This window comes from Pleurodeles waltl, chromosome 10 (genome assembly GCF_031143425.1).
Source record: "Pleurodeles waltl isolate 20211129_DDA chromosome 10, aPleWal1.hap1.20221129, whole genome shotgun sequence".
Lineage (NCBI taxonomy): Eukaryota > Metazoa > Chordata > Amphibia > Caudata > Salamandridae > Pleurodeles > Pleurodeles waltl.
The window spans coordinates 762262974-762282503 of record NC_090449.1 but is presented as its reverse complement, the minus strand read 5'-3'; the positions used below and the strand labels follow the sequence as shown (position 1 = coordinate 762282503).

The 19530-nt window shown below is 42.4% G+C and overlaps 1 protein-coding gene across 1 annotated transcript in view; it reads right to left on the bottom strand.

The window, feature by feature from the left end:
* The window catches only part of LOC138262453 (protein adenylyltransferase SelO-like), a gene marked incomplete at its 5' end in the record, with an annotated part of 306692 nt that overhangs the window by 231860 nt on the left and 55302 nt on the right, over positions 1-19530 (bottom strand). Inside the window, 5 exons of the mRNA XM_069212347.1 lie at positions 5997-6064; positions 14377-14475; positions 14681-14737; positions 14851-14915; positions 18509-18637. Of these exons, the coding sequence (XP_069068448.1) occupies positions 5997-6064; positions 14377-14475; positions 14681-14737; positions 14851-14915; positions 18509-18637 (418 nt within the window). The remainder of the gene's footprint in view (positions 1-5996; positions 6065-14376; positions 14476-14680; positions 14738-14850; positions 14916-18508; positions 18638-19530) is intronic.

Here is a 19530-nt window from a genome sequence, read left to right as displayed (position 1 = left end):
CGATCTTCTTCGGTGCCGCTGTCTCGGCGTCGAGCCGTGTCTACACCGGTATCTCGGTGTCGATGCTTGTCTCCAGCACTTTCTCGGTCCCGAGAAGGCTGCGTGCCGGTGTCTCGACCGGAGTCGGACGATCTCGGCACTGTTTGGGCCTTTTTCGGTGCCGACGGTCGGTCACCGAATTTATGGGTCGAGCCATGGCCTGGTGGCAGTGGCGTCCCCTGGGCCTTGTAAATCTTCTTCTGAGTGGCTTTCGACGTCTTACTCACGGTTTGTGGATCGTCGAATCCTTCGGAGTCCGATTCTTGGATCGAAAAGGTTCCCTCCTCTTCTTGTTCCTCGAACTCCCGGTGGGCTGTCGGCGCGGACGCCATCTGAAGTCTTCTGGCTCGACGGTCTCGGAGCGTTTTTCGGGACCGGAACGCACGACAGGCCTCGCAAGTGTCTTCACTGTGCTCAGGTGACAGGCACAGGTTACAGACCAAGTGTTGGTCTGTATAGGGGTATTTATTGTGGCATTTGGGACAGAAACGGAACGGGGTCCGTTCCATCGGCGTTCTTCTGCACGCGGTCGGGCCGAACAGGCCCCGACGGGGGATCGAAAAACTACCCCGAAGGGCACCGGAGCTCTTCGATCTTCGATGCGGTGTTGAATCTAACTACGCCGATACCGAACGCAACAATACCGACGAAAATCTTCCGAAATTAGCTATCTTTCCGTTCCGAAACTCGGAGCGACAGGAACACGTCCGAACCCGATGGCGGAAAAAAAACAATCGAAGATGGAGTCGACGCTCATGCGCAATGGAGACAAAAGGAGGAGTCACTCGGTCCCGTGACTCGAAAGACTTCTTCGAAGAAAAACAACTTGTAACACTCCGGCCCAACACCAGATGGCGAGCTATGCAAAACATGCGTATCTACAGCGACAGATGCCATTGAACATATATTTTCAACTTGACTGCTTTAGCACTGGTGGAATAAGAAACATCATTAACATCTTGTGTTTCCCCAGCACTGAGAATAACGTACACACACTGGAATTCTAAAACCTTATATGCTGCATGCATTAACATTTAAGTAAACACAAATGCACTCCCAGAATCAGTCATACTCCATTATAGAAACACTTAGCAGAACATATAACCTTAGTCTTTCAAAGTGTAGATGCAAAAATAGCCTAAAGTTGGTTTTCAAATCACACATGACTTCAGGATACTTCTTTGAAATCTGAAAATGTCAACCCAACCTAGTGGGTACTAAAAGTCTTCATGCTTGAAAACCAACATCTATACAGCAAGGTCAGGCTTTAGCATCACTGTAGCACCAATTGCCTAGCAAGGACACCATTCGCTATGAAGGAAGTTATAACTGAAGATCTAAAAAGGCTACCAACTCTCTAGACGCGCAAGAGTCTGTGGCTCTCTGGGAAAAACGTAGTCCACTGCCGATGATTTATGACACTGCGTGTTCCCAATGCGTCTGCAACTTCAATCCCGGTAGCGCCCACACCCTATGGTGGTGGCAAGCCTTTAGGCTACTGAAATGCCCTCAGTGTAGATGGTCTTTAAGTACTGTTTCTTCGCACAAAAACCCGAGTTGACAGTAACCACCACTTCCGGTCCTGCATCTTGGTAACAGGGGACCTCTAGCAAGGTAAATTTAGAAACATCCTTCATATGGAAGCAGCCTTTGAACTGATGTTTCATTGGTGCCTCTACTGTCCTAAAAATAAATAACCAGAAACTAGTAGGAAGTGCTGGCACATTGGGAAGACTGTGAGCATTACTATACACATTTGGTGGGATTGAGACATCAAACACCCTTTCCCCAAAGAAATTCTAGATCTAGCTCTGATTTTTCATGTTTCATCTAACAGATTTGGGACAATTAATAGACTTAATTGTACCGGTCTGGAGTACACTTAAAGCACTCCAGGTGTTTGAAATGCTTTAAAATGGACTATGATACCAAGGATGATGGAGTGGGCTTGCTCAGGAGAACAAAGCTTAATGATACACACATTGTACCCAAGGAGAGAAATTAAGTTGAGTGGGACTTGTTTGTTTTGTTGAGCCCAAATTGAGGGCCTCCTGGTTTGTTTAAGGTTCACAAGATTGAGGAGACCTTATTGGCGATAGGGGCCTTGAATGTAATAGAGAATTGTAATCAATTCCACTGATGAAACTCCCATATCATTGTATGTACTATTTGTGTGATTCACGCTGAAACGAATATTAAAACTTTGAATTGCGAACTTCAACTAGGTCGGACAATTCAATCCAGCCTCTTTTCCCTGCAAAAGCATGTCATCCGCTTTTTTTCTTGGACTTCCAGTCCTCAAACTGGAATGTCAATTTTTCAAACGCTTCTTCTTCTATGTATCACCTTCATTTATTGATGATCCTAGTCTTGCCTCCATTCTGTAGGAACTCTCCCTCTTTCTTCTCTAAGGTTTACCCAAATTGTGAAGTCTTCACTGGCTCAGTGAGTGTTTCTGCCATGTCTCAAGGCTGACAATATTTCCACATTCTAAAGAAACTTTCACTGGAGAGGGACAGTTCTAACACCATCCATCACTGACCATTTTTATTTGGGTGTTGATGGGTGCAGTGGTATTTATCAAGGTACATCACGTTCTATTGTTGCACAATCTATTCAGACTTAACCATCCAGGGAATCTCTCTCTCTGCTGCACCAACACAGACAACCTCCACTTCAATGATGATGGGTCGGCTAGTCTGTTTTTCTTCGGGGTGGTAACTGGCATGTCATGAGAGCTTTAGGGAAGATGCCTTGAATGGAGCGCATGTGTGCTACTTCAGGGGTGCGATATAAAAAAGAGGTGGAAGGAGATGGCCTAGACAAGTGTGTAATGATGAGCACAACAGGAGAAGGACAAGAGCTGAATAGAAGAGCATCACTGACCAGGATGAGCTCAAGACTAGAGAAATACTAGAGAGGAGGTTGGAGCAAAAGGAGGACAATACTGTAGGTGGAGCATGTAGGGGAGCGGAGCAGGCTGAGAACAGCCCGAGAGAAGGAGCAGAGGAAAGCGTGCAGGAAAAAGTTGACAAGATCCCTGAAAAGATGTTACATCAGTGGGCTACCACCAAAACCTATCTACTTAGTCCTGCTCATCAAGCACAGCCAGTTGCTGAGTACCAAAGGAGGGACTGTAGCTTCAGGCAAGTAGTGGGAGACTGTTGGGCGGACATCAAGGCATATTTTTGGGCACATTAATCTCACATAAAACAGCTTTTCACAGAAGAGTGAGAAATAAAGGTGTCCTGCCTGTATCAGGAAGGTAGTAAACACTGATGTTAATGCTTGCACACTCAATTCTGGTGTTATGAAAAAAGTGATCTGCCATGAATGAGGTGTTGGGTCCAACATATCAGTGCATGCTATTTAATTTTTCCATGTCTATCGCAGACAGTGAAACCTGGATATGACAACAAAGGTTACCATCCAATACCTTGATGACTCCTTTGTCAAATGGCCCTGAGAGATTTCCTTCCAACATCCCAGAGCAATTTGTTTCTGTGACTGTAATTTCATAACCAGTAATAAAAACTCTAAAATAAGCCATACAGGAAATATTTCTTACATCAATATAGGTGACATCCCCTTTATATGTATTTTTTCTAGCTTGTTTGCTTTCATTGATTACGATCATTGTTCGTATTACTTATGCGATCCTCTTTCTATTTGCACTTGTTAACTATTCCATTGCCCCTGTATCTTTGGTTTGCATTGTAGCGTGTTTTAATATAAACTAAAGTACAATGTAATAGTTTCAAATCCATGCTTCTGTAAATTGGTACAAAATATGACATGTAATCCTGAAGCATACTGAAAATGAGGTCAAGACTGCAGAATAGTTTGTATGGGTATTAATGGTGTTCTCACATGCTTGAGGACACAAAGAATTGTGGAAATAGCCATTAAGCACGAAATAGCCAAAGAAAGAGTTATAACTTGTACACTTTGCTTTAAAAGGGCAGTTTTCTTATTTGAGTACATGGTAAGAGTAAAGATATTCCTGATAAAATCTCTGTCCCATATCGTCACCAAACCACCCTTTACCCATATTCATTCATTATCCACTTCCACTTAATCACCTGTCCTGTGCTGTGCTGTTAATATTTCTAGCTCAAATTATCCTTGTTTTCTCTAGACGCCACCAGAGACTGCAGATTCTATTTATGATTTTTCAACCAATCAAGGCTTTCCTGCCCACAAATCACTGTGTAATTGCATGTGGTTCTGTTAAAGATATTTGAATAATATTTGTGACTTTTATGAGCGGACACATAATGATACTTACTTGGCACAAAATACACTGTAGCAGGATCCACTGCAAAACCCAAGGTGTCTCATTGGTAGAACATTTTAAAACACGGGCCACAGTGATCGAGATTTGAGATGGCTCGTCCTTGAGAAAATCAAACTGAATTCCCGGAGTGTTGACAGTAATGTAATTTTAAGTGTGAATGAATGCAAATAGATACATGCCCTAGACACGGTGAGAAACAGACTCAATGATTTTGAGGAGATTAACGGGTAAGAGGCCAGATTTAACAATGGGTGATGACATTTTCAAAAAAATTCAATGTGTATGCTGCATGTTGACCATATTTTGTTGTGTTTGTCTGCGAAAAACAGGAGGCACATGGTTTTATCATGTGCTCTAAGTTGAGTGAACTCAATGGGTAAGGGGAGATTATCAGACAAATGGCACACTTTAGCTATGGATGATATTTCTGTTTGTTGATTGTTTACTACATGTCACTGTTCTTGGGTGCTAAGTGGTCCAATTAAACAATGCATGATTATCCCTTTTTGTATTGTATTTGCTGCCACAAACAGGTGTCATCCAACTGTTCCATTGTTTTATGATGCTCTTCAAGTTATGTGAAGTCACCAAGCATACCTACTGTGTACAAAGATTTTCTGTGATTGCCCAATTTGCATGCAAACATTGTTGTGTTATCCGATTGCAATAATTTATTTGGAAATTGTAGTTTTAAGTAAGGAAGAGTTACAATAAATTATAATATAGTGTGAATTATATGCTGCATTAATATAAGAAGTCACTCTCTCTTTCTTCAAAAGCTTCATTGTGAAATACATTTGACTGTGCACTGACTAGACCCCTGATGGGGTGGTGACTTTCTGATCCTGTGTTTTGCGAAATTGCCTCACAGCCTCTCTCTTTTTTTAGAGGAAGCTAATTTGCATCTCCTCTTTGCCAATGTACATGGCATCTGTAACACATTGGCATCCATCTTATTAGAGGAAAACACTTTGTACACCTGTGTTATCAGTGTGCACATCGACGTCAAAGCGTTCATCTATGTAACAGGAATGGGCTCGACATCACGGTGTTCATCTACGTAACAGGAATGGGTCCAGCATATGTTCACTGTAATTCAAGCCATTATACAAGCAGCATGCAGGCCGAGTAGAGTTTGATCCTTTTGGCTTTAACAGAGGAGCACAGCTCCACTTGGGTGAGTCACGCCCCTAAGTTTGGAATAGAATCCTTTGTGGCCTCCCACAAAATATAATACTATTAGTAATTTTCCGATAACATCCCAGTAAGTTAAAATTCTCCTCAAAACTCAAAGCCTGGGGAGACTGTAGTAAAATATGTTTTTCCAAAAAACAGATACTTATGAACTGATAATTTAATCAAATAATGTTATAGTAACATGTCATTCCAAGTTAAAAAGGCAACAATTTAATCTGTTTCTCAGGCTGTTCACGTGTTAATTATTCAATATTAGCTAATAAGTGTATTCAATAACATGCTAACCTTATTTTTACAGCTAGCACATATACTGGAAATATAACCTAAACCTTTTAAGAACAATCAAAACAAATAAAAAAATACTTTAATGTACTTCAGTTGGTGCACGCTCATGCATAGATCATAGTACATGTAAATAATGAACTTGAATCTTGCAAATAATTATTAGAAAATTAAAAACAACCTCTCTCCTGTTGAACATTTCCTTTGTAGAACTGGTCTCTCCACACAGCATCATCACTTACAACCAAACTGCAAGAAGACCGGAAACATAACACATGGGTTTATAAACTGCAATACAAATGGAACGTTAAATCCTTTAAAGCCTCCCCTTAACCTCAACCTTTCCAAAGTTGATCAATAAATTAGGAAAATGCAGGGCACACACATTGCAATGACCATTTGCAACATAGTTTACATAATAATTCCCAAGCAACTCATAGGTGCATGGTGAGACTATCCTGCATTGAACATGAAGCAAACTAACGATAGTTGAAAAACAATATGAACTTTTTTAGGTAAAAAGCAAATGGCTGAAGTTCAAAATACTTGAAACATGTAAAATATATCACAGAAGTAGTGAAGTGCATACAGAAATTACAATATCCAACCAGAGAAGGTAAAAGTAACAAAGAACGTCACAGTGAGTTAAAAAAAAACTAACCCAGGTCAAGAGTACCCATTTCTGATCATCGCAATGTGATGTGGTATATACATGTTCATATAGAACTAAGGGCCTGATTATATGTTGGTGGAGAGGGAACTCCATCGCAATGGCAATGGAATTTCCTCCCCACCAACAGAGTGGTCTGGCTGCCTACTTTAGATGTGGGTAAAGCTTAAGTTGGGCTACAGTGGTGACTACTCAGTCTCTGCCGGTATCAAGCTTATTAGATGGAGTACGGGAAGTCAACAAATTGCTTGTATATTCATCCACCCAATTATGATGGGTGGACATATAGCATTTTTATACTGTCTGTCACAGCCAGGCAAATCCTGTTGGTGACAGTGAAAAATAAACTAATGCCTTAATCGCCCTGGGCGATAACTCCATGGAGAGGGGGGCATTATCTTTTTTATTTTCAAAAATAAAATCCCGTTTTGGTATTTTCTTTTTGAAAAATAAAAACAGAAAGCTGGAGCACTGACGGGAACTGCCACAACGGCCATAAATTCAAAATATTAGATATGGACCCAGCTGACTGGGTAAGAATGTCCAAATAAGCCAACGCAAGGATAAGTTACTTACCTGTAAATCCTAGTTCTCTTCCAGGGGTATCCTCATCAAAGTCATAAACACTGAATATTCCCTCCCACGTGCGGGGACCCCGGAGCACATACAAACACACATGTATATGTATGAAATATCTATGAAAAATAACATTTAAGTAGAGAATTTCAATACAAACATAATATATACATGTGCAAAAAGTCAATGCAGCCTATTTTAGGAAGCAGGCTAAAAATTAAATATTTCTTTGGAGTTATTTTATTTTTAAACATAAATTGAAAACTTCAATTAAAGGTGAAAACTTTCTGCAGTCAAAGTAGAAGACATAGAAAATGTAAGCACTCCATTTTAAAAGAGAAAAAACTACATTGAAAATAAAGGAGCATTATTAGCCAATAGGATGCATGCAGGTTAACACAGCAGAACAAAAAATCTGGCACCGTGCCTTTAAGACCCTGATCACCTCCAGTATCCCACCATGCCTCAGGGGTGAGAGGGGGTGACAGTTGGTTCACAGTTAGGTCAGTACTTTCTTTCGGTGAAGAGGATAAATAGAATAGACCAGTAAGTATTGTTGCACTTCTAAAAATCACGTCCGGGCAGGAGGGTGGGTTGTTTATGACTTTGATGAGGAACAGAACTAGGTTTTACAGGTAAGTAACGTATCCTTCTCTTACAGGGGATCCTCATCAATGGTCATAAACACTGAATAGATTAGCAAGCCCATCCCAAACCCCTCCGGACGGAATGATAGAAGTGCAGGAAAAAAACATATGCTATGCAAATAAATTCTTAGAGAAGTCTGACGCACTTGAGTGTCTGTTTTGGCATCTGAATCTATACAGTAGTGCCTGGTAAAAGTATGTACGGATCTCCATGTGGAAGCTTTGCAAATCTCGGAGATGGGTACATTCTTAAAAAGGGCTGCAGTCGCTGCTTTCCCTCTCGTGGAGTGAGCCTTAGGTTTAGCTGATAATTGCTTGTTAGCCAATTGGTAAGCAGTCAGAATACACAAAACTATCCATCTAGAAATAGTATGTTTTGAAGCAGCTTCCTCTGTCCTCATATGTCCATAATTAACAAACAGACGATCAGATTGCCTGATTGACTTAGTCTTTTCAAGGTAAAATATGAGCACCCTCTTAAGGTCCAGGGAGTTCAAGGCTTTCTCTGCCGGACTAACAGGTTTAGGGAAAAACGTTGGAAGTGATATCGTTTGGTTAATGTGGAAGTCCGACACCACGTTAGGCAAGAACGATGGATGTGTTCTCAGAACCACTCTGTTATCGTGGAAAACCTGTCTTCCACATAAGGTGTTGTAAAGAAGGTTTGTGGATAGGCTTAAAAGGAGCGGCCATAAGTCTAGACAAGACCACATTCAATTCCCATGGAGGTGATGGTTTCTGAATCAGTGGAAAGACTTTTTTCAAGCCCTCTAAGAAATCCTTAACTACTGGCATAGTAAAGAAAGATTTTTGAGAGGGCGACTTACGATAAGCTGTAATGGCAGATAAATGTACCTTAATGGAGGAAAACTGCAGTCCTGACTTCGCAAGATGTAACAGGTAAGGCAAGATAACCTCCTCCTGGGCCAAAATAGGATTGTAATCATGCTGCGGGCACCACATGTAAAACCTTTCCCATTTGAACGCATAGGAGCACCTTGTAGATGGTCTTTTAGACTTCTTTAAACTCTCCAAACATTCCTGCAAGAGTCCCAGATGTCCATATTGCAGCAATTCCGGAGCCATGCTGTCAAGCTCAGAGAGGGAAGGTTGGGATGTAGAATTTTCCCCCTAATCTGTGGAGTAGATCCGGTCTGCACGGTAGCCTCTTGTGAGCTTGCTGTGACTACTGGAGGAGATCTGTGTATCAGTATTGCCGGGGCCATTGTGGGGCTATGAGTATCATCCTCGTTTTGGACCTGTAGAACTTGTTGATTACAGAAGGTATCAAGGGAATCGGTGGAAAGGCGTAGAGAAATATCCCTGACTAGTCTATCAACAGGGCATTCCCTTGCGTCCCCGGACAGTGGAACCTGGATGCGAAGTCTGGGCATTTTTTGTTGACATCGTCTGCAAACAGATCTAATTGAGGCTGATCCCAACGTTGGAAGATATCTGCTACGACATCGTCGTGAAGATCCCAGTCGTGGGAGTCTATTAGAGTTCGGCTTAGGAAATCTGCTTCTGAGTTTTGTTTTCCGCCATGAAAGACATCCCCCTCACTATTAACCGGTGCCAGATGGTTTGAGACTCTCGCGCCAGAGAACGAGATCTCGTGCCTTCCTGTCTATTCAGATAATATATCAAGGTTGTATTGTCCATCTGGACCAGAATGGACTTTTGTTTGAGAGATGGAGCAAACGACTTGAGAGCAAGATGGAACGCTCACAGTTCCAGCAAATTGATGTGGTAACTCTGTTCCTTGCCGGACCATAGGCCCTGATCTTGGAGGGGGCCCAGGTGAGCTCCCCAGCCCTGTAGTGATGCATCCGTTACCAGGGTATCGGAAGGAGTGGTCTGGTGAAAAGGAGCCCCCACCAACAGGTGATATCTGCGCATCCACCACTGCAATGATGCTTGAGCCCCGGTTGAAAGAGTTATTCTGTCCTCCCATTTGGCTGTGTGCTGATTCCACTGATCCTCTAGAGTTTCTTGAGCTTCTCCTCAGTTTTACGTGATTGAAAGAAAGGTCGCCCTTGATTCTGTTGAGGCCTCTGGGACCAATGAGGGGCTTAAACCCTCTGCTGAAAAGGGTCTCATCATAAGACCTGTACCTCCTTCTATACTCTCTTCGCCTTTCTAGGCCCACCGCTTTCATAGTGTCTACCCGATTTCATCCTCACCATCTCATCGTCCGTATGAGATCCAAATAATGAGTTTCCATTAAAAGGCAGGTTCAGGATGCGGTGTTGTGCCTCCTGCCTCAACCCTGTGAGACATAGCCATGAGGACCTTCTTGCACAAATGCCATGTGCGTAGCCATGAGCCGCCACATCTGCTCCATCTGCAGCAGCACTAATAACTTGGTTAGATACTAAACTCTGCTCCGGCAGGATCTCCTGAAAATCTTGCCTATCTTCCCTAGGCAATTTATCTACAAACCTGTTCAGAGAGTCCCACAAAGAACGGTCGTATCTTCCCCAAAAGTGCAGAAGCACTGGAGACCTTCATGTATGCTCCTGAAGTGCCACACATTTTCCTGCCCAATGAATCCAGATGTTTACTCTCTTTATCTGGAGGGACGTTGATGATAGTGCCACGGAATGAGTTTTATGGGCAGCAGCTAAAATCACAGAGTCCGGAGGTGGATCAACTCTAAGGAACAAAGGATTCTGGTCTGGGGCTTTATATTTCTTTAGTATCCTAGCTGGGGCTAAGCGTAGGCTAGCCGGAATTAGAAATGTGTCCATAGCCGGTTGTAAAAGACCAGGAACCAGGGGAAATAACTGCCTGTAGGAGGCACGCTTATGTAGGGTCTCAAAAATCACCGACGATGAAGTCGTCGGCTATGGAATATCTATGTTACGTTTCTGGGCCCCTCTGACCAAAACCTCGTTGAAGGTTATAATATCGTCAATTGGCGATACTCTTGCTGGAGGGGAGTTAGTCAAGGTAGGTGAGTAGTCTCTGTTGGAAGACTCAGATGCCGTAGACCACGAAGGAGATCTGCGTCGTCTTTGCCGTGATCTAGAGGATCTAGATCTAGACCTTCTCCTGGATAGTGACCTACTTCTTGTGGATGTCCTTGAGTGGCTATGGTGGTGTCTAGGAGTGGGCTGGTCAGAAGTTGGCCTTGCGCGCTCAGCGGGTGTCGTTGGCGAGGGCGTTCGAGGTAAAGAAGCCGATGGTGAATAAAGTTGCGAGTATTGAGAATCTGGAGAGGCTGGTGTTTTATTAAGTCTTTCCAACCACCTTGGAGACAAGTTTATAGGTGATATATGTCCTACCGATGAAGCTCTAGATGCCCCTGAAGATTCACTCTGAACAGTGACTACTGGGTCTTGGTGAAGAAGATCAGTCTCAGGATTCTGTCGTATAAGTGACTTTTGATGGGGGCTGGTATGCAGAGCAACCCTTTGCGAGACAGATGTCACAGGAGATGGTTGCCTCGACGTTGATCGACGTTGTGCTGCCATCGACGGGGATCCACGAGTTCTTAACGTCAGGCGAGACTTTCCCGTCTTCTCAAGTCTCGACGTCGAATGCCTCGACAACGAGTGGTGGTCTGTAGCAGGAATATGCCTTGACGTTGAATGTCTTGATGTCGAGCGGTGTGCAGACGGAGTCGAGTTCCTCGACCTGGTTCTTGAGGCCAACTTCCACGGCATATGCCCTGACGTCCTCGGATGATGACTTGCCTTTGACGGTGTGTGAGTACTGATGTACCGGCTTGATGTCGATCTGTGTGCAACCGTCGACGGAGAACTACCCCGTTGAGGGAGTTGAAACCTCAACCTCTTTTCTTTTGACACTGCTTGAGTCGCCGTCGATGGTGGTGTGCTCTTTGCAACCCGGTGATGAGACGATGGAAGGGATGACGTCGACGGTGAACAGACAGGAATCTTCCTACCGGCCGACGTCGATCTGGCTCGCTGTTGTTCAGAAGAGTCTTTAGAAATCTTCTCCCTTTCATGCAGACCATTTAGTTGAATCCTTTCTCTGTCCTTGAGAGTTCTTTTGGACAGATTCTTGCAATGTCTGCAGGTGTCAGGTGTCAGGTGTCAGGACAGTGACTCTGAGGCAAACAGAGTTTGCACACAGAGTGTGGGTCTGACTGGGCCTTCTTTTTCCCACAAGAAGGACATTTCACAAACAGTGAAGGCATATTTGTGAGACAAAATTGTCCTTCCACTCAGGAAATATGAAGAGCTGTCAAGGAAATCAGAGAAAAATACAGTTTGGGTAATTTTTCTGGCCAAATAACCAGAAAATTGAGAGCTCAATGTTCCAGGATCCTCACAGAAGAAGCCGGAAAAAAGAACTGACCTAACTGTGAACCAACTGTCTCCTCACTCTCACCCCTGAGGCATGGTGGGATACTGGAGGTGCTCAGGGTCTTAAAGGCACGGTGCCAAATTTTTAGTTCTGCTGCGTTAACCTCCATGCATCCTATTGGCTAATAATGCTCCTTTATTTTCAATGTAGTTTTTTCTCTTTTAAAATGGAGATCTTACATTTTCTATGTCTACTTTGACTGCAGAAATTTTTCACCTTTAATTGAAGTTTTCAATTTATGTTTAAAAAAAAAACTCCAAAGAAATAAAGCATTTTTAGCCTGCTTCTCAAAATAGGCTGCATTGACTGTCTGCACATGTATATATTAAGTTTGTATTGAAATTCTCTACTTAAATGTTATTATTCAAATATATTTCATACATATACATGTGTGTTTGTATGTGCTCCGGGGTCCTCGCACGTGGGCGGGAATATTCAGTGTTTATGACTATTGATGAGGATCCCCTGGAAGAGAATTGAATGTACTACAGAAAATTCTACCCTTTACTGAAGGCTGCTAATGCATCTCAACACTCACATGCCTCAGCAAGCATTATCACTGTGACTGTTGAGAATTTGACTGAATCAAAGTGGGGCTGAGCTTATATCCATATAAAAAACAGCTGGAAACACCCACTTTAAACTTATCCTATTTAGCTTCCTCCACAGACAATCACACCTTTGTGGCCTTCCATAGGCTGTACCCTTTTTTTTCTGGCATGTTTCCAAGATGGTAGGGTGAGAATGCTAATATCTTTCCTAATGTGTGGTTCTAACTGATAATCACAGAACAGTGACTTGAAATTGTTTTTTTCCTGTATTGGAGAGCAAAGTATCCCTTAAAAAGTTAAAATGAGGAAAGCACTTTTGTGACTAAGGGCATCATTCTGAGATTGGAGGTCTGAGGACCACTAAACCTGCGTTGGCAATCGGACTGCTGCACTACTTGTGGTCCGACAGCCAGATTATGCGACCGCCAGGAGTGGTCGGACCGCCAGGAGTCCACCGCCACTGCCAGGATCAGGCCTCCACCAGGATCCTAGATCCCTATGGGTTGGCCGAGTTCGTCATCGCCGTGCTGATCACGACCACACTTTCCGCCAGCCTTTTTGTGGTGGAGTTCCTGCCATGAAAAGGCTGGCGGAAAGCCAGTGATGGGGGCCCCTGCACTGCCCATTGTTGTGGGCAGTGCAGGCACCCCCCCCCGTCAGCTCCCTCCGAATGCACACAGTATGCTTGGCTGGTGTGCAACAGTATTGGCGGCGGCTCCCTAAGGGAGTCAAGGCCACTGCACTATTTTTGCCAAGCTGACCAGCGGAAATGTCGTAATACGATGTTCCCACCAGAGCCTAGGCCAATGCCGCTGCACTGTTTACGCCAGGCTGACCAGCGGAAACGTCGTAATACCACCAGTGGAAACATTGTAAAATAAAGAGGGTGAGGCCGTGGGCTTGAAGACAGCTTCATCTCCGTGGGTTTGGGGATCTGATAGTCGGACCACCAAACTAGTAATCAGCCCCGAAGTCGGCGGAAAGAACCAAGGTAACTGTCCACTGGGTTTGATGTAATTACTGAAAGATGGTAAATTATGATTGAAACTGACATCCATATGTCTCCTCCTGCCTAAGGGACAAACAGTGATTCAGGGGTTACACCCAATATAGGAGTAAACTGGAACCTTGGCACACGACAGTAACACACCGTTAATCCCACCAGATCTCTTGTCATCAAGTCTTTGCATGGATGGACCTAGATTGCATTCATTCGGTGGCTTTGTATGAACTCTATGTACATGACCTTATGAGTTCACTGGTGACTCCCCTGAGTGGGCATGTCTTGATCATATATTTTCACAATTGCACTGTAACTGTACTCTCAAGGCTGCCGTGAAGCAGTATTAAGGACTGGTTCGTCCAAGCTGCAAACCTGATAAATGTTTTTCATAAACAGTTAATAAAAATTAAATAGTCTCCTCCTTTAATGCAGAAGGAGCCAAATGCCTAAAATCACAACACTGAGTTGTTTGTCTATAGGAAATTATGTGTTACGGTGGGGAAAACATACCACTTCAAACACAGTCCACAACCCATTCACTCTTTTCCCTTCAATCACACTATAGCGATTTATAGGCCTAGGTGCTGTAATAAAACCTCACCTCTGGTACTCACACATGATATCAAAACACTACCCACACAGGTCACATGGAGACACAAGCTCCTCCATCCATGAGCTCCACAGAACAATGTTCCGTCTGTTCACAAATATGCTTTGGTGTCTAGACAGGAGTATGAACTGATATATCAATAAAACTAAAACACAATACAACAGAATACCTCGCAGCTCTGCTGGTGGGAATGCCAAGGTGGTGCATGGCCTCACTGCACAAAAACTCTCGCACTGAAGAACGGAGCACTGCTCTGCCATCACCATTTCTAGGATAGGAAATTAAACCTGAACAGTGAAGACATCTGAATATAAAGCACACTCATTCTGCCCATTTTACAGCTAAAAACAACAAAAGACAGTGAAAGATACATAGCCGGTTCCAGGTAAATAATTATAACAGGACCATTAATGGTCAAGCATTGTAGTACATGGACCACCATTTTTGTGATAATGGTAATAACAGTAATTTACCTTGAATAGGGGGTTTTTCCAGAACCTTTCAACTGGATTTCCCATCGATCACCACACCTATAACATAAGATATCCATGTAAACTATGTTTTTCCAGGTAACATATGTCAGTTTAATCAGATAACTCAACAGCTCATAGTCAGTGTTAACACCCAAGGTAAAAGGTATTACCTGTTGGTGTACTCTCCCAGTAAATGTGCTCTTCCATCTCCCAGTTGGCCAGCCCAGGTGCCAAACTACAGGAGCAGTGTAAGTAAAGAAAAATTGTTAGTTACTTACCACCACTTAAGTATTTGCTGTTAGGAGACAGAATTTGTTAGTAAATAAATGCACAGATTGCAATGTATTCTGTTTAATTCCCATCTGCTCTATAACAAGCTTACAGCTATTAGTAGTTCTTGTTTCTAAGAATATAAAATAAACAATTATTGGCAATAACCAATAGGTCTCCGTTGGCTGCCTTCATGTTGGCTTTGTCAATGCTTGTTTTGTTTTGGCATGGATTTTACAAAACTTAATTGGGAAAGCTTCCACGGCCTAAACACGGGGAAAAAAACTAGCTAAATGCAAAAATAAGTTTGTCTCATAAATCATACATTGAGATAGACGTCTTTGGCACTTAGAGGAACTACATTGTATGTGGATGTGCTCCTTGTGAAAGGGAAGAATGCCATCACTCATAGTGAAATTAGACAATGGCTAGTGGGGCTGATCAACTGGCCCATACTCTGTGCTGTCGTTGGTGGAAGAAAATAGTGAATGACGAAAAAACAGACTACTAGATGAAGATGGCTGGCTGAATAAACATATGAATTTAATCAAATCAAAAAGACTTGGCTAACACCAGCTCTACTAACAGGATGGAAGTCACTGAAAGCACAATGAAACTACAGAAAAGCGACATTAAAATTGAATCTCTATCCTTCTCAGTTGGGTTATGGGAAAAGTAAGAAAGAAGGCAGGGATATTGAGGATGAAACAGAAAGCATACAAAATAGATTGCTTATTGTCTTGGCTAACTGTGTGGTGTAAGAAAAGAACGGATATGAGCGGTCCAGGTATGACTGGGATGCTGTGAAAGCAGTCAACTCACCAAGGCCACTGGGCAGCATTATCCACTGCAATAAATATACAAAAACGTTTGCATCTCTCGACTTAACTCTAAGTTATCATAAAAATCAGTCACTTTTCTGAATAATACAGAGAGGCAAAGCAGCTTTCCTTTCATAAGCTCCCTTTTTGTCAACTGTGATTGGGGCAGGACAATGTATAGGTTCTGACAGACCGTAGGCTCTCATATCATCCTGTTGGCAGTGCCTTCTCATGACAGAGCTCCTCTAAGAGCTCAATGTAATTTTTCTGCATCTTTTCTTCAGCCACATTGCTCCCCACATCACATTCTGTGGTTTCACTGGGGACATTTGAAGGATTGTCAGCACTAGCGAACTGGGATAACTTTTAACAAAAAGACCAGTTAAGGTTGAAACAAGACAAAAATAGCAACCAGACAAACCATAAGAGAGTAAGTTATGCACCACCACCATGAAGCATGTATAGCCTCACACACTACTCATACATAGCATACCAAATTACATCATCAGCAGTGATATGAATGGGGATGAAATTCTGCCACAAAGATGAAATTGCACGTTTACAGGTAAAAGCAGAACACAAAGCTTAGCGTTACATAATCGACTTTTCAAGTCTTACAATGGCATGAGATTAATATGCAATCAAATTTACAGTCTTGGCCCCAGTGTCAAATGCTTACAATGAATAACTATACTTACACTGATAAACTATTGTGCAATTATCAATTCACTCAATCTCATGCTCAATTAATTTAATAAATTATTCAACTCTAATTCAACAATTAATTTAATCACTCAATAATTCAAATTCTACTTCACTTTCTTATTGACATATGCATCACCCCCGCAATGTGGTGTGAAGGGTTAAGGTTACACAAGTAACTTAACTGGTATATTTCCTGACTTTCCTCGATGCATTCAACTTTTTAACCTGCTTAGATAATTCATACAAGCCTATTGTTTCTTCACCTAACCAGAGGCACACAGGGCATGTGTCATCAACCTGTAAACCAAATACATTACATTGGATGTTTCTCACTGAGGGTTGAAACAGAATTACTTTGTTAAAATGTTGCAAGAGGAAAAGAGGAAATAGCTGGAAAGTTTACTGGCCAGACCTCATTGATTAATCATGAATTAATTAAACACAATTTTAGATTCGTAATCTATATTAAGACATGGTTAGTTCTCAAGCTGTGAAGTGTACTCTTAAAAACACATTAATCAAAGCTTAGACTAATCTCTGTTGCAGGATTTACAACGCGTGTCCAGGAGGGCTGGATCTATACCAGATGTCCAGACTATCATTAATTGTAAGTACATGTAGGTCATGTGGCTTTTGTGATAATCTGGAGTAGATCCGGCCATACCCTTGTTTAGAAGGAAGTCCCTCATTTAGAAGAGACGTGCCTGCAATAAGAACAATACTGAGGGGACTATTCTCTCTTATAATTGATATGTGTAACATATTCATCGCTCAAGAACTATGGTTGCTATGTTTATTCAGACTTTAGGGATTGCAGTACTCCCAGAGGCCTTTACCTATCTTCTACAGAGAAGGGCTACCCATGTGTGTCAGATCACAAACAAGCAAGCAAATACAATTTTCTCAAAAAAAGAAGGAAAACATGTAATATTTAAAATAGCCATGATTATAATTACCCTGCACTTTGCAAGAATAGCAAAATAGGATTTCATAGGTACAGGCTTATATATGAGCATTCCGAGGGAGAAAATTACCTCGTCATTTTAGAATTTGCAAAAAAAAAAGCGTCTTTTTGGTTTCAGATTTGGAGGCAGATTTGTTAACTCTTTCATATGCAAACAACTCAACACAACAACTGGTGGTAGTCTTCAAGTGGGCATCCCTCCAACTCCTGAAGTGTGCCGCATTTTTCATATAACAATAGACAAAGAGAATAACTCAATATCATGGAGTATAAAATGCTCACCGCCTTTGAGTGGCAGAACTGACTTTGGTACATGTGAACCTCTGCTGATGCAGCATTCCTAAAGCACCCGACCATGGCCAGTCACTAGGTGCTGAAAGATAATCTGGTCTCCCTTATGGTAAATTACTTGCAACTTCTCTCAACTCAGCACCAGATCACCCTCATGCCTAGAGTATGGCCATGCAGAATTCATTTGAAATGTTTATTTGTGTGTTTTTCTACCATGTCCTACAGTCACATGGAAAAAAAAGCTTACACAAAGTATGGAATTATTGATGGCTATGCTTTAGGTGTGAACTGTAGGCACAATACTTTTAACTTCTTTAAAATCTGATAAAATTAATTATGAAAAAAAAGATTATGAAGCCCTACAAAAATGTAAAATAGTTTAAATACTTATAATTTTACGATGCATATCATTTCCGAGAGGCTAAATTGATCAACGTGTAAATGGATAAATGATGGAGTTAGAGAATGCATGTGCTTAACGTGATCTGACTAGAGATTAATGGATTAAGTCAATTTCAAATATAGTCATCTGGTCAATTCGGACAGCTATAAAGTCAAGCATATGAAATTTGAATGAACTGCTACATTTTCCATACCTTGCTGTATCACAACTGTGAACACGCAAATCAAGTACACTTGATTTTCAAAAGAGTTGGACACAGACACAAAAGGTTGCTTTTCACAAAAAATCTTTGTCATAAACTGTGTCCATTGTGACTGCTCCAGGAATTACTATCAGGGCCAAGCATACATGTTCAAGACTGGGTCTTGCCTTACCTGGTGGCCCCCATATCTGTGTGCAAGTGGGAGTGTGCCCGGCTTTACCTTCCCACCGCTCACAAACTCAAGAAATTCGTCTGATTCTGCAACTGAGATGTCAAGGTCCAGTATGTCTTGTAAAACGTCCTATGGAAAGAGAGACAATGCCTTATTGTTGTTTCATGTATACACAAACAAGATATATATATATATATTTTCCAAACAAACCTCCGAACATCAAGGAGAGAAGCGCATGTTTGTGGCTGATTGCGACCTGCACCCGCCGTCAATCTGTTGGGATCACCGATCCCTGTGGAGATGGCGATACCCTGGCGGTATGACCACCAGGGTCGTAATATGGCGGTCAGACTGCCACGGCAGCGGTGCTACTGACCATCACTGCGAGTCTGGCAGTCTAGTGACCACCAGACTCGTAATGGGGCCCACTGTGTCCTCAAGGTTCTTGTTGCCTTGTTGTTCATTGGAAGTTTTGGGGTGATCCGTAAAGCGGGGCCAAGAAAAGGGGGTGGGGTAAAAAAAAGTACATTTCCAATGCTAATTACCCTAAGGATTTTGAACACAACTACACTCCAAACCGCTATACGGATTACACCTAATTTCGCAGAAAGATAGCTCTTGGTCCAGCCAGCACACATTTTGTTGTTTGGTGTAAATCCGTAGTTTTCAAGATGCAGCAATCTGATTGGATGTAAACACTTCAACCAAAAAGTGTTGGCAGCCATTTTGCTGAAAAAAAATGTATCCTAAACCCCTAGTCTTGGTCCCGGGGTCCCTTTGAGTAAAAAGGTATTTTTTCGCAAATTTTGCAGTGAATAATAATTTTTTTAAAAGAGCACTCTTGTTTTTAGTGAAGCCCCTGAGGCAAAAAGCACCAGTTCCCCTTCTGGGCCATACACGGCCCTGGGGCCACACCTCACTTGGGCCGGCCTGTGCAAAAGAGAGGCAGGGGGCAGCGCATCCCCCCCCCACCCACCCCACCCCTTGGAACCATTAATGAACTTTTTTGGACCACCATCACC